Source organism: Phocoena phocoena, chromosome 13 (genome assembly GCF_963924675.1).
Source record: "Phocoena phocoena chromosome 13, mPhoPho1.1, whole genome shotgun sequence".
NCBI lineage: Eukaryota > Metazoa > Chordata > Mammalia > Artiodactyla > Phocoenidae > Phocoena > Phocoena phocoena.
In genome coordinates, this window is record NC_089231.1 from 61,167,776 (window position 1) to 61,183,252 (window position 15,477).

Sequence of the window (15,477 nt, forward strand, 5' to 3'; positions counted from 1 at the left end):
TTCTCCCCGTCTCCGTTCACCCTTCACTGAAGCTGCTGGCTCTCTGCCTTCCTGTCTGTGTGTCACTGCACCTGACCACCCTTCCTGACTACCTTTTCTACCTGTCCCCTCGGCCCCATCTCCAGCCTTGATGACTCTGGAGCACACAGTTCTGTCCCCTGCATCCCTGCACAGCTGCTCGTGGGATGCACGGCCTTGTTTGCAGTTTCACGGACCTGGGTTTGAGCTCAGGCTTTGCCAGGAGCTCGCCGAGCGACCTCATGCGAATCACATTCGTTATCTCCACAGACCCCAGTTTTCTCACCTGGGAGAGGATCTCCTGGGACACTGTAGAATGTGAATTCTAGGAGAGCAAAGACAGTGATAAACCCTGGCATTTCCCACTTGTGGGATGTCCCCGCCTCGGGGACAGCTCCTCAGCTGGCCTCACGTCTCTGCAGCTCCCCTGACACCTGCCTCGCATGTATCTGTTTCAGGGCTGGGAGAGGGCTCTGCCCTCCTTCATCCGGACAGCAGGTCCCACCCCAGGTCCTTGGAGAAAAGTGCCTGGAGGGCTTTCAAGGAATCCCAGTGTCATCACATGCTCAGACATCTCCACAATGGTGCCAGGATCACTGTGCAGATGCCGCCTGCCATCGAGGGCCACTGGGTGTCTACCGGGTAAGAGGCTGGGGCGGGGGTGCCGGGAGGTCCTGGAGAGCGCACTGCTATGCAGAGCCTTCTTAGGGTTTCTCAGGTGCACAGAGACTTTCTAGAATTTACAGTGATTCTGGGGTTGTCTGAGTTCTAACTGACAGCCAAGCGACGCTTTGAAACTCGGGTTGGTGAAGAAACAGAGCTCAGTCCTGTTGAAATCTTAGCCTCAGCAGCGGTGATATGGTACCACTGTATCCCACATGGGAGTGAATATGTCCTTGTTTATTGAACCCCGTAGGACCACTCCTGTATGAAAAGAAACCATTAGCAAGTGAAATTAGGAGTCTGTGTTTCACCAACCCTGAAACACGACTTGCAAGCTTCTGATGGTCTAAATATTCTAGCCATATTCTGGTAATTTAATATACAGCTTCAGGGTCTGAGAGTAAGTTAAAAGGTACCCATGCTACCTCAACCAGCCAGGGTGCAGCTCTTGGCTTCTTTTCCAGGCGGTGGAGCTGAGATTTATCCCAGTTTGAGCTCTTGCTTATCTTCCATTAGAGCTTTTAAAAATAGCCCAGAGGCAGACCTGCAATCTCTTCCCTGCGCATTAAATTGTTGCAAATTGATCACAAGGCGAAACGGTGGGATCTGATCACTTCTGTGCAGACCACTCCTCCGGGTACCTTGGGGAGGGATCACAGGCATCCAGAGAAGAGAAAAAAGAAATCTTACGAGGAACACCTAGCGGTTTTTGGTTTTTGGTTTTTTCCTAAAAATGGGGTTTCTCAAAATAACCGCATGATCAGTATTGGCACAAACAATCTTAACGCGACGTACTTTTAAATAATTTATCATTTTGTTCAACAAATATTTCTGGAGCTCACAAATATTTACCGCACGTGAGCACTGTTCTAGATTTTGTGTGTATAGCAGCGAACCAAACAGACATGGCCCCTGTCTTCGGGAATTTTACAAATACACAAAGAAGTGTTACGAAGAGGGAAGAAACAACAGGTGCTCAAGGAGAATACCAGGGCCCCTATTTTAGGACAGGGTGGGGTAGGAAGGGCTACCAAGAAGAGGACACTTGAGCTGAGATGTCCTTGACTGTGCAAGACCAGGGAAGAGCTTTCCCTGTGGGAGGACTAGCAGAGGCTGGACCGGAGAAGCACAGGAGCCCTTGTTCTGGGGGTGGGGAACAGCCCCAGGCAGGTCAAGGAGGAGGCGGGCCCAGCCCCCAGGGCCCCCTGCACGCCTTGTCTCTTCGAGTTTGGCTTTTAATCTAAGAGAACTGGGACGTCATTGAAGAGATTTCAGCAAGGGCTGTGCTCAAACCTGATTCAGCATGACTGAAGGGCACTCTGGCTGCAAGTGGGTGGTGGGAAGAGTGACTTGGGGACAACCAGGGTTCTTGGCCTCCTTAATCCATAGAAATTGATAAGAGGCCAGACAAGAAATTCGGGCCAGGCTTTATTGGGGCCCCTGGTGCAGCAAGGGGGAGCAAGAACATACAACAGGTTCCCTTGCTTGCTTCCCAAGGAAGGGCGAGCCGGTTCCTTGTATGGGGTGAGGGTAGGGGCAGGTCCTGGGGTGGGGCCGGAGGCGTGGCTCAGGCGGTCTGCCCACCCCTTGGTGATGTTGAGTGCAGGGGGCAGGTACAGTACCCTGCTTTGCTCCTGACTCTTCAGAAGTGGCAGTTGGCTTTTTGGTCTTTTTGTATCTTGTTATCCATAATTTGCCCCAACTGAGCATGTACGCAGTTATTTTTAGTCTCTTATAGTTTCTTTGTATTTTGTTGCCCCAGGAGACTTGTGTCCAGGTACAAGCACTGCAGCAAAAGGGTCCCAGGTCCCAAATTGTTTCAACTTGGGGGCGACCAATTAAAAGACTCAACAGTCCCAGCTGGAGAGGACCAAGGCCTGGGTGAGGGGCGTCGGGGGTGGGGCGTTGGAGAAGTGAGTGGGCTTGAGCTTGGGACCAAATCAACAGATTCTCAAGCTGAGATGAAGTGTTAGAAGTCGGCGATCCTCCTGTCTGAACTACAACAGACATGAATCGCTGCTCACACGGAAGGACTCCTCTGTCCCTGGGAAGGAACATGGGCTTCCTCTCCCTCCTGTCACAGCGACGGATGCTCAGAGCACCACTGGCTGCTGTCCGGCAGTATCTGCGGCAGGTCACAGTCTTTACTAAGCTAATGGTACCCACTTCTAAGTGGCTCATTCATCAGTTTGTAAACTAATAGTAGTTTTGAGAACCACTGGCCTTTGGGATTTCAGTCCCACCGCTTGATTTCGCCACTCAGCTCAAACCAGAACTACTGTATCTAATAAGTTTATATATAAATAATAGACGCAAGCAGGGTTGTACGGCCAAGACTGATAAGACTGAAGTCTCAATGTCACTGAGACTAGGATCTGATTAAAGGTGATGAGTGGACAGTTTCTTTGCCCAGTGCAAGGAAGGAAACCCCCTCATTTCCTGGTGTGGGCCGTGCTGCAGTTGTAAAAATTGATTACAGTTAGACCAGATGAGGAAGGTCCCATCCAGGTGTTTCTGGCCTAGGCATCCAGCCTTTACCTGATGCCACAGCAGAAAACATTTTGCAGACTTCCCTGGTGGCGCAGTGGTTAAGAATCTGCCTGCCAATGCAGGGAATACAGGTTCGATCCCTGGTCCGGGAAGATCCCACATGCCACGGAGCAACTAAGCCCATGCGCCACAACTACTGAGCCTGAACTCTAGAGCCCACAAGCCACAACTGCTGAGCCCACGTGCCACAACTACTGAAGCCTGCACTCTTAGAGCCCGTGCTCCGCAACAAGAGAAGCCACTGCAATGAGAAGCCCGCGCACCGCAACAAAGAGTAGCCCCCGCTCGCCGCAACTAGAGAAAGCCCGTGTGCAACAACGAATACCCAATGCAACCAAAAATAAATAATATTTTTAAAAGATATTAATATTAAAAAAAAAAAAAACATTCTGCCACTGTCGGCAGCACAACCGAAGGAGCCCTACCTGCCTCTTTATTTTCTGCTAAATAGGGAAAACTAATTTTGACTGGACCGGCTAAGAGATGAATCTCCAGTGGCCTCTAAGGGGTGCCTCCCTGAGACTAGATTCCGTTCCAGGACAGCAGACACCTGGCACCTGGCTGCTGTGGACACGGTCCAGATGATGGAAGTGGTCAGGAAATCAACATCTCTGACAACACAGGGAGCATCTTTCCTAGGCCAGCCCCGCACCCTCCTTCCTCCTTCCCGCCTGGGAGTGAGGCCAAGGGGGGCGCTGAGGACGGCAGGTTCCTGCCCTTCTGTCTTGTCCATAAAGTGAAAGGAGGACAACCCTGGTGTAGAGTGACCGGGAGCACAGGTGCTGGGCCAGGCTCCCCTGGGCTCACATCTGGCTCCAGTGCTGGCTGGTGAGGGGACCTTGGACACATTGCCTCAGCTCTTGTGCCTCAGTTTCCCTATCTGTAAAACAGGACAGTAATAATACCCACCCTTATAGCACAGGGAACTATACTCAATATCTTGTAATAACCTATAATGGAAAAGAATCTGAAAAAGAACAAAACTGAATCACTCTGCTATATACCTGAAACATTGCAAATCAACTATACTTCAACAGCAACAACAAAAAAGAATAAAACGATCCTTGGGATGTAAATAATAATAATAATAATACCCCCCATCCCCCAGCTCAGAGGTTGCTGTGTGGGTTCCATGAACTGCCCGGAGTACCATCCCGTTATCATTACCGTGATCTCCTGGCACTGTGATGAGCCTCCCCCTCATGACTTTGGGCTCACAGGCGTCTTCCTCCCCCTTTTCTGCAGCTGTGAGGTGCGGTCGGGCCCCGAGTTCATCACCAGGTCCTACCGGTTCTACCACAACAACACGTTCAAGGCCTACCAGTTCTACTACGGCGGCAACCGCTGCACCAGCCCCACCTACACACTGGTGGTCCGCGGCAAGATCCGCCTGCGCCAGGCCTCCTGGATCATCCGCGGCGGCACCGAGGCTGACTACCAGCTGCACCGCGTGCAGGTCGTGTGCCACTCAGAGGCCGTGGCGGAGCGGCTCGGCCAGCTGGTCAACCGCACGTGCCCTGGCTTCATGCCCGCCGGGGGTCCCTGGGTGCAGGACGTGCCCTATGACCTGTGGCGGGAGGAGGGCGGCCGCGAGTGCACCCGGGCCGTGAACTTTGCCATGCACGAGCTGCAGCTGGTCCGCGTGGAGAAGCAGTACCTGCAGCACAACCTGGACCGCCTGGTGGAGGAGCTCTTCCTGGGTGACATCCACACTGACGCCTCCCAGAGGATGTTCTACAGGCCGTCCAGCTACCAGCCCCCGCTGCAGAATGCCAAGGTATCCCTCACCACCCTGCATAGCCCCTGGTGGGGCGGGGCTCTGCGTCACGGAGGGGCTGCTGGGGGGGACGGGGGCGGGAGGGCTGCAGGTTGGGTGGGGGGACACGTAGCCCAGTCAGGAGGCCCGGGTGGGCCACCGCCTTGCTCTGTGATGGGGCCTCGGTTTTCCTATTTGATGAGGGTGGTGGTCCTAGGACTGGTGATGCAGAACAGCCTTGGTGGTCGTCCTCGAAAATTCCTAAGGCTCCCTTCTGCCCTGACCCTCTGGGAACTTCTTCTGTGAGTCTAAGAGGAAAGCTTGCAGGAAACGTGGGGGTGTTCTAACCTACCTGGGAAGATGCCCAGCAGGGATCCCGGCCCTGGGGCCGGGGGCAGGGACAGTGCTGCTGGCCTGGGGCTGTGGATCCTTAGAACCTCCTGTTCCGTCTCCACAACGACCCTGTGAGGCAGTGGCGACCACCTCTTAGCAGAAGAGGGGGCAGCTGAGGTGCGAGGGTTGGTCTCCTGCCCAAGGTCACCGGTTGGTGAGTTTCAGGGCTGGAACTTGCACCCAAACCTTTCCCCAGACCCCACTGGACTATTTCCCCAAATCCCACACTCTTCCCATTGGACTAAGTGAGAAATCACTGTGACCCGAGGGGAGGATGGAGGGGGCAGGAAACAATTAAAACCTTCTAATGTTCTTTTCTTAAACGATAGTCCCTGTAATTCCACTTGGAATTCTCCAGGCATTTCCTTCCCACGGGCTTAGAGTCCGTGTCTGCACGTAACAGGGTCATTAGCACCGCAGAAGTTGGGGAGGCAGGAAGGGGGCCTGGGGGGCAGCGGCTTTCTCCCCAGCGTCGCCCACCATCAGACCGGCTTTTCTGGAATCCTTTGTAGAACAGCAACTTTCCAGTTGCAGGGCTTGTCCAACTTCTGTTTGGTGGTTTACTCGTGTTTAAAGCATCTGTTTTCTTCTCAGTCCTTGGAGCACGCTCATGCCTGGTGAGGGTACTGCTGGCACTGCCCCCGCCGGACCACTCGGTTGTCTTCTTTCTGTCTGTTACCGCGAGCTTGTGTCGTGAAAGTTGCCTTTATGATGACTGTGGGGCGTCTGCCAGGAGGCCGAGCGGGCAGGGAGGCTTCCTCCGGATGCGCATCTCAGGGACATCCCCTCCCCGTGCCGTGCCGAGGGAACGCCCAGGCCAGGTCCGCTGTGCTGTGCCCTGCGCGTTCTAGAGGCTCCAGGTGAGGCGGGGCTGCGAGGGAGAGGGCGGCCCTCCTGCCCCGGGAACCCCAGGCGTCCTCGCAGGGAGAGGGCGGGCAGTGGGCTCTGCCTGCTCCACAGCCGATGCAGAGGCACCAAGATGGGACTCTGCCTAGGGACCACCAGGGCGAGGGCCCGGCTTCTGGGAAACAGAGGAACCGTCGAGGGACCTTTGCAGGTGGCCGCCTTATCCAGACGCTGCAGCTTAACGACGCTTCTCTCCAAACTCCTGGTGTCAGGTGGCAGCGGGAACGGGCTTTTCAGACATGCATCTGGCTTTCTATGAGCACAGTCGAGCCAACATTCACAATATCTCCGGGAGTAAAGGTGTCGTGAGTGAAAACGGTCTGCAGCTCATCCAGAAACCCCATGGGAGCCAGAGCCCTGACCCAGCCTGGCCTGAGCCTGTGGGAGGATCCTCCCAGGAGCAGAGCCTTCATCCCTGCTCACCTTCCAGCGAGGATGCTGGTGAGTAGGGTGGCCAGGGCCCAGGAAGGAGAGAGGAGGCTGGATGGAGGCCCCCTGCCCAGAGGGAGCAGCAGACAGCCTGGACCAACTGGCTTCCACTCTGAACCTGACCTTGGGCTGTTGGTGCACGTTGTCGGGTCCAGACTCCGTTTCCTCACCTGCGGATGCCCACGTGGGCTCTTTGATCTCTTGAGCTCTCCTTAGGCCTGGAAAAGAAAGGAGTACCCACAACCACCTTTCTTGTCTTACCTCCATCTCTGCCACTCCTCTCACTCCCATTTTCCCTTCCCTCCTCTGCAGGGGCAGTTGTGGGACTGTCTCCCCAGATTCTTAAAAAGTAAACTCTTTAAACCCTAGGCCACAATCCCTCATTCAAGAAATATTAAGGGTGGAAAGAACCTTGGATCTTGGAGACTATCCAGGACACACTGTTAAGCTTTTTTTTTTTTTAAAGGAAGGTACAGAATAGCATGAACGGTGTGATACCATGTGTAAAGCTAGTAATAGAAGAAGAAGGTAAGCTGATCCAGGAGCCAGTGTTTCTGCAGTGGAACAGCGATGGCCTCAGAGGAGGGAGACAGTGTGGCCGGGGAAAGATACTTGTCACCGTGAACGTTTCTGTACCTGCTGTGATTTGTGCTGTGATCTTATACTACCCGAACTCCATGACCACGCTCAAAACAGATTCCAAAAAGGCAGGATTCTGAGGCTCAGAGGAACGCTGTGGCCACAGATAAAGCCGGTGAAGAAGCTGGGCGGACGCAGGCCGGCGTCCAGGACCTGGCCTGTGCTTTCCCCCGAAAGCCGGCCCGGCTCTGCGTGGCTCTGGGAGCTGAAAGGACCCGTTCTTCTCCTGTTGTCCCTGGTGTGTGCATCCTGGCCTGCAGTGAGCAAGCAGTCAGGAAGTTTTGAGATCCCTCCCCAGGCCGGCTAGGAGAAGGGATCAGTGAACTTGGCCGCTGGTGCCTTTCCAAAGCCCCAGGTGCTGCCTGCCCGCTGGGCTCCTGCAGACCACCCACCCCCCGGGAAGGAGGAGGGCTGGGGGCGCATCCGGACAGACCACAGGCCTCGCCACCCCCCTCTGAACCCTTCACCTTCCCTAATCGCCGGTCCATAGAGACCTGGCTGAAAATTAGTTTAAATGCTAAATTGAGTTTAAAACCACTAGTCTCAGCCCCTCTGGAAACGGGACACCATGTAAAAATAGAGATTTTAAATCAACTTGATTTTCTAAGCTTTATACAGCTTTGCTGTGAGGTTCAGAGCCCTTCGGCAAAAAAAAAATGATGTTTGAAGAGAATCAGGCGAGCTGGGAGGATTCTTTCAGGATGAAGTTGGCTACTCTTCATTAAAAAAAACAGGACCCCCTAGAATGACCCTGGAAGAAAATGCTTTGCTCGAATCGAGTTTAGCATCAGGGCAGCCCTTACCCTCTGCCTGGATTCCTGTGCGGTGGAGGGTTAGCCAGGTGCCCTCTTTCCCTGGCAGAATCAAAAGTAATTAAGAGCAAGTGATTGCTGGGGTCATTGGAAATGCCAGGGGCTCAGGATCATACTTGCAAGCAAGCAGAATTGGTCTTTTTCCAAAACCCTGCACTGGTGAGGCCACAGGGCCGTAAATCAAAGAGCTTGCCTGCAAACCAGGCCACTCTCCCCAAGCCACGTTTCTGAGATAGCCTGCCTGGAACGCTGAGAGTGGGGCTGCCCGTCGGAGGCGGAAACACAGCAGAGTGTTGTGGGGGTGCCGGACCGCTGGGAGGAAGCAGGGGTACTCGTGTGCTTTCTCTCCTAAGTTCCCTGCAGGCCTCTGGACTGTGAACAGTCATTTGTTTTTGAGGGAGCTTGTCTTTCCAAGCCTCCTCAGAGCATGTGAGAAATACAGATTTATGGTGACATCTGCGACATCCGAGGGACTTTGGACCACGTGGCTGTGGACATCGGAGTTTCCGCCCAACTCCAGGAGGCAACTCTGCAGCAGGAAGGGGGTCTCTCCTTAGGCATGTGGCTGGTGTGGCTCCCGGCGGGGTGGGTAAGTGGGTGTCACAGGTGCACGAGTAGAAGGATCCAGAAGCTCATGGAGGAATCACTGTCCCTGCTCTTTCTGTCAGCTCAGGGCAAAGAGAAGAGGGTTTTGCGGAGGTGACGGTAGTCAGAAGAGGTGGTAAAGGACCAGGGCCTTCAAGGAGTCATGACCGAGACAGTGTCAGAAGCCCACCTTATGTTCAATCAGTATGCCCCTTACAGAAAACCGCGACCCTGCCCCCAGGGCCGGGCGTTCACTGCCAGGCCGCACGTGCTGCCCACAGGATGAAAAAAGAGCCGGCGATGGGGGTCGGATGATGGGTTCTGGCCTCCGAAAGGCTTACTCACGTGGACATTTTATTTGGGTCGAAATATGAAGAGTCACACGATTGCCACACTGCACAGCTACTGGCCTCTGCTGTGAGTGCAGAAACAGTTCATTATTTTTCTTGACTCCTGAGTGCAAGATTTTTATTTAAGGAGTCAGCAGACCAGGAAGTCATTGTCAGGGACAATGCAAGTGGTAAACATTTCATCCCTTAAAAGTCCAGAAGCTGAGAGGACAGCGTGGACACCTGGGCGGCAGGAAATCGACCATTGGAGAGTCTGGGTCAAGTCCCGTGTGTGGGGCACTGGCCACTGTGGGCAGAGGGCAGGGGAGAAGGGGGCCAAACGTGGGGTCTGCTGCCTTTACAGCCAGTGTGATTATGAAGATGAGTCTCCTTCAACTCTTTAAACGCGTTTAAATTAATAGGAGGGGAGGAAACAATCAAACAAGTAAAACTTAATCAGCATTTTCTTCTGAAACCATTCTTATAGTCATTTGTATTGAAGAACCACCTTCTTATGGTCCTTTTATCGAGCTCTGGGCTCTGTGCAAAGTGTGTATGTACAGTCAAGGTGGAGATGAAATTATCTTTTATGTGATTTACAGGAAAGGCCTTTGGGAGCTCACATCTCAGAGTCTAAACTTCATGGAAATCCCATTTCTAGAAAATGCAGTGCTGCTCCCGGGCACCCACCGATGCTCCTTTTTCCCTCCAGGAAGCGGTGTTCTGTCGGTTCCGCTCGCAGAAGACCTGGCAGCCAAACGCAGGCCCCGAGGAACCGGCCGTGCCTCTCTTACCCTTTTCCATCGTCCTTCCAGCCCGGGCCCCTCTGTGGTGGTCGCATCACAGCTACAGGGTTGCTGTGCAGAGTCCTTGTGAGGCTAAGTCCTTCTGTCCTCAACGCCTGCCACCTGCTCCTGGCAGGCGGTGGCCAGGCTGAGGGGGTCCGAGCGCTGCCGTGTGCATGTGGCATTGGCTGCGCCGGCCTGGCCAGACACACTGCCAGCCTCCGGGTGTGGCCCCAAGGCTGCAGTTACAGAGACCCAACCTGTGTGGCCATGGCCATTTCCCCTACTTTCTTCTGAAACGGGAATCATCACGGCTCCTTTGGGAGGTCAGAATGAGCCCGAGTCCACAACATCCCAGGATCCCAGCTCTGAAAGGCACCCCAAGAGGCCCCTCCCACAAGGCGGGCAGCGCTCACGGTTGTGATGAATGCTGGCTGCTCTGTTCATCTTGTTACGTATCCGAGGACAACTTTCTAACCATCCATCAGCCCGTGAGCCATGAACCTGTATCACACCTACTGTATTCTCCTAGGTGTCATGGGACGTAGGAAAATGGGAGGGCTCTGGTCTTGGCCTCAAATACCTACCATGTCACGGAGAGGAGCTGGGAAGGATGTCCGTGTAGAAAGACCTACCGTAGGGCGCCTGCAGTTCAGTCACACACGTGGTGAATGGCACTCGGGAAGACAGCTTTCAGCATCATCCTTGGCCATCCGTGGAGGTTTCTTCCTGAGAAACGTGACCCGGGGGAGCAGAACTCTAAGAAGGGGCATTTCATCATCTATCCCCATTTCTCCTCCTCAAACAAAACATTTAGCCCAAGAAATGTCTTATGCAGGCTGCTTCTCTAGTTGACTTATTCACGACAAGATCACGTCAAGTAACTTTTTCCATTCTGGGAAGATGCTGGGAAACAAGTGGATCTGTCAGCAAATGCTGACGAACCAGCTCTCCAGAAATAAATGTTGGCAGGGAACAGGGCAAAGCCTAGAGAACCGTGTCAGTCATCGGCCAGAGAGGACCTTTTCAAGGGACCAGAGCCCTTGGTAGGGAGACGTGTGTTCCTTGCAGACCCCAACCTAAGGGGCAGCCTGGGGCCAGAAGGGAGCACTCTGCAAGCCCCACAGCCGAGTTCTGTCCCAGATCCCTCCGAGCCATGTCATTCTCTCTCTCTCTCTGTGCTCTGTGGCCTCATCTGTGACGTGTACTGTGGTCTCTTGGGGAGACTGAGAAGCGTAAGGAGATGATGTACTTGAACTTCCTCAGCATCAAATGCCCTGTACATGCAAACTGTGTTATTTAACCGTTCCCAGGGCCGGGCCAGGATCAGGAAGCACAGTGGGAAAACCCCCCTCTGCCTAGGACATTGCTCACTGATAAAATGTGATGTTTTAGAATAAGCTTGATTTCTTTCTTAAGAGATTAATAATGGTATAGGGATTCCCCACCCCCACCCAGGAATGAAAGCTTTTTATAGTTGGTGTAAAGAACAGCAGCAAGGAACACGTTCCGGTCCCTCGGCTCTGGCCCTCAGCTTCTGCACAGGAACACTGACGTTAAAATAGCCTATCTGAGATGCAAGGGAGGGAGCGATGTGAAGCCTGACGGGAGAGCCTGGGAAAGACGGCTTCTCAGATGAGACCTATGGATCAGAGCATGGACCAAACAGAGTAACTTCATGAAGCAAATGAGATTTCATGGTACAAATCACTCTTCATGTTGAAGAACTCTTCCCCTTTCGTCATTGTGAATGGCCGCTGTTTGAGAAAAGCATCTTGGAAAAGAGAAACTTTAGAGCCGTATCTAGGCCTTAATTTCTGCTTCTCCATGGTTGTTCCTGTAGGTCTTTGGGGTTTTATTCAAGCCAAAGAGAGTGGTAATTAAGAGCACAAATCAGATTTTTAAAAAATCTGTCCACAAAACAGAAAGGTGTTCCCTTTATCCAACGTTGGCTGAAACTGTCCCCTTGTTGACAGCATCCACAGAGAGGCCAAACCTCCCACACTGATTTATGACATCTTTGGTTCCTTAATGCCAGCCAAAGAGTTGGTTAAAAGGGTAACTAGTCAACTCAACAACAGCAAAAAGCAACCCGATTAAAAGATGGGCAAAGGACTTGAATAGACATTTCTCCAAAGAAGATGTACAAATAGGCCATAAGCACATGAAAAGATGCTCAGCATTTCTAATCATGAGGGAAGTGCAAGTCAAAACTTCAGTGAGGTAGCACATCACACTTATTAGGATGGCTGTTATCAAAAAAAAAAAAAAAAGAGAGAAAATAACGACTGCTGGTGAGGGTGTAGAGAAATTGGAACCGTCGTGCTTTGCTGGTGAGAATGTACGATGGTGCAGCTGCTGTGGAAAACAACATGGCAGGTTCTCAAAAACATTGAGCACAGAATCACCATAGAATCCAGCAGTTCCACTTCTAGGTATATACCCAAGAGAATTGAAAGCATGTTCTCAAATAGATTGGACACCCATGTTCACGGCAGCATTATTCACAATAGCCAAAAAGTGAAAGCAACCCAGGTGTCCCTTGACAGATGAATGCATAAACGAAATGTGGTCCATCCACACAGTGGAAAACTATTCAGCCTTAAAAAGGAGGGAAATTCTGACACATGCTACAACATGGATGAACCTTGAAGACATTATGTTAAGAGAAATAAGCCAGTTACAAGAAGGACAAATACTGTATAATCCCACTTATATGTGGGCCCTCTAGTAATCAGATCCATAGACACAGAAAGTAGGACGGTGGTTGTCAAGGGCTACGATGGGGGGTGTCATACGATCTTCATCTCCATCTGGCCACGAACTCCCCACCCCAGCCCCTGGTAACTCTGTTCTGCTTTCTGTCTCCATGGATTTGATGACTTGAGGTCCCTCCTATAAGTGGGATTGCACAGAATTTGTCCTTCTGTGACCGGCTTATTTCAGTCAGAATGATGCCCTCACGGTTCATCCTTGTAACAACATGTGTGTGTCAGGATTCCCGTCCTTTTGTAAGGCTGAATCATAGTCCATTGTGTGTCTAGACCACGTTTTGATGATCCATTCAGCCATTGATGTACATTGTGTTGTTTCCGTTTTTAGGTTATTGCAAATCGTGCTGCTGTGAACGTGGGTGAACAAATACCTCTTTGAGACCCTGATTTCAGTTCTTTGGGGTATAAACCAGAAGTGGGGTTGCTGGGTCCTGAGATGATCTTTTACCACAGCAGCTGCACCCCTTTACGTTCCTACCAGCAGTGCACGAGAGTTCCAGTTTCTCCACGGCCCCGCCAATGCTGTCATTTTTTGCTCGTTCTGATAGTAGCCATCCTAATTGGGGTGAGGTGATGCCAGCCTTTCTTTTTGAAATCAAGTGTCCGGGACAAATGGTCTGAAAATGTAACAGGATTCTAAAGGGGGTCCAGGTCACAGCTGAAATATTTAGGCAAGGCTCTACTGTTAGCCAAACACACTTATGTACTTGTGAGCACACGCAGGCACACACACCCGGTCTGTGGCTCCAGTTGCCCCTGGGGTACCCAGGTTACTGGTGGCGGTGCCTCAGGGGCTGCCGGCGCCTCCGCCGTGAGCCCCGTCGAACGCAGCGCACGCGCACTGCTCTCATGGAGACTTCCCCCGCCCCCCCCCACACGTGTTTGTGTTTTGGCTCCAGAACCACGACCACGCCTGCATTGCCTGCCGCATCATCCACCGGTCGGACGAGCACCGGCCGCCCCTGCTGCCCCCCAAGGCGGACCTGACGGTGGGCCTGCACGGCGAGTGGGTGAGTCAGCGCTGCGAGGTGCGGCCCGAGGTCCTCTTCCTCACGCGCCACTTCATCTTCCACGACAACAACCACACCTGGGAGGGGCACTACTACCACTACTCCGACCCCGTGTGCAAGCATCCCACCTTCACCATCTACGCCAAGGGTCGCTACAGCCGCGGCGTGCACTCCGCCAGGGTCATGGGCGGCACGGAGTTTGTGTTCAAAGGTAGGGCTCCTGCCCCACACCCCATACCCCGAGGTCACAGCAGCAGTTTGGGGACGTATTTGTGGAGGCGGAGCCAGGGGCAAAGGGCATCTTCTCTGCTAGGGATGTTGGGGAGTGGACTGCCTGCCTGCATCGTTCTCTGCAGCCTCGGAGCTGGCGTTAGTGACGCCCAGGTGCACAGTGTGCCCGTTGTGCCCTTGAGAAGATGCCTCATGCTTGTAGGCGGGCGGGCGGTATGCCTGGTGATCACCTAAGTAAGGCAGGTAAAGGGTGACATTCTCTAGGCTGCAAGGCTGTGAGCAAGGGGTGGTGGGGGCCTTGTGATCTCTATTTCTAGACTTGTTTTAAGCTTGTGTATCTTTTTAGGAAGGTGTCAACCCTGTCATGGACAAATAAGAGGGTTGGCCTAGATATCCCTCCCAGGATAGCATTCTGTGACTCAGTCCCTTTAATATGAAGTATTTCTGCCAACCCAGATAAGCCCTGGGGCATTTACTGCAGCCCCCCCCCCCCCCCCCCCCCGCCACCACCTTAGGGAGGAAGATTGGCTCTAGGGACAATGGGCCTTCGGTAGCTGTCGCCCAGAGAACAGCTGTCTGGGTCCGAGTCCCCTCCAAAGCTCTCACGTGTACGCAGAATATGGGCCCCTGGGAGAGCCTCAGAAGCGGTCCTCTACAAGGGCTGGGATTTCCATTGAGCAGATTTTTCTTGCTTGCAACCTAATTTATTTTAGTTGCCTGATTTACGGGCCAGTATAGACTGCTCACTAATATAGGTGTCTGACACGAAAACTATTTAAAAACCTCAAAACCTATTCATAAAATCAAATGCCAGTTTTCGTTGAATACTGTGTCCGTCCCGAAGAGCAGTGTCCCCAGAGACCGCTCCTCGGGGACAGTCTGACTTCACAGGAACAGGCTTGGTCAGTTGTAGTCTGGGCTCAGCATTTACTACCAGATGGGGTGGACTTTTCCTCGGGGCGCCTTCAGGGTGCTTGGTGTGGCCACCGGTCACGTCCAGAAGTGGAACCTTTTCCATCTGAGGGTCTTTTCTGTGGGCTACGGTCTGGTGGGTTGGTCTGCAGGGTGGGTTTGAGAGCAGAAGCCTGTGAGGCTTGGTGCCCCCGGCATCCTTGAATCACGGAGCTGTCCTGTGTCCTTGGCAGTGAACCACATGAAGGTCACCCCCATGGACGCGGCCACTGCCTCGCTCCTCAATGTCTTCAACGGGAACGAGTGCGGGGCCGAGGGCTCCTGGCAGGTGGGTGTCCAGCAGGACGTGACCCACACCAATGGCTGTGTGGCACTGGGCATCAAACTACCTCACACGGAATACGAGATCTTCAAGATGGAGCAGGATGCCCGCGGCCGCTACCTGCTCTTCAATGGCCAGAGGCCCAGCGACGGCTCCAGCCCGGACAGGCCCGAGAAGAGAGCCACATCCTACCAGATGCCCTTGGTCCAGTGTGCCTCCTCGGCGCCCAGGGCTGAGGACTTCTCTGAGGACTCCGGGCAGCATCAGCACCGGAGCCGGGCACCCGGGAGCGGCCCGTGTCCCCTGCTGCTGGCTGGGCTCGCTGGCCTTTGGACTCTGCAGCCCTGGCACAGTCTTGGATAG

At 53.3% G+C, this 15,477-nt stretch overlaps 1 protein-coding gene across 1 annotated transcript; it reads left to right on the forward strand.

Annotated features, from left to right (window-relative positions):
• Positions 1-481: 481 nt before the first annotated feature.
• APCDD1 (APC down-regulated 1) lies at positions 482-15,477 on the forward strand. The gene is made up of 4 exons (XM_065889477.1): positions 482-660; positions 4,477-5,008; positions 13,539-13,860; positions 15,026-15,477. The coding sequence occupies exons 1-4, from the start codon at positions 581-583 to the stop codon at positions 15,475-15,477; spliced, it is 1,386 nt and encodes a 461-aa protein (XP_065745549.1). The 5' UTR covers positions 482-580.

Excerpts from the sequence above, each read along its gene's own strand:
- APCDD1 (XM_065889477.1), top strand. The coding sequence starts at position 581 with ATGCTCAGACATCTCCACAATGGTGCCAGGATCACTGTGCAGATGCCG. Across the intron at positions 661-4,476 it reads GGCCACTGGGTGTCTACCGG|CTGTGAGGTGCGGTCGGGCC; the intron begins GTAAGAGGCTGG and ends CCTTTTCTGCAG. Across the intron at positions 5,009-13,538 it reads CCCCGCTGCAGAATGCCAAG|AACCACGACCACGCCTGCAT; the intron begins GTATCCCTCACC and ends TTTTGGCTCCAG.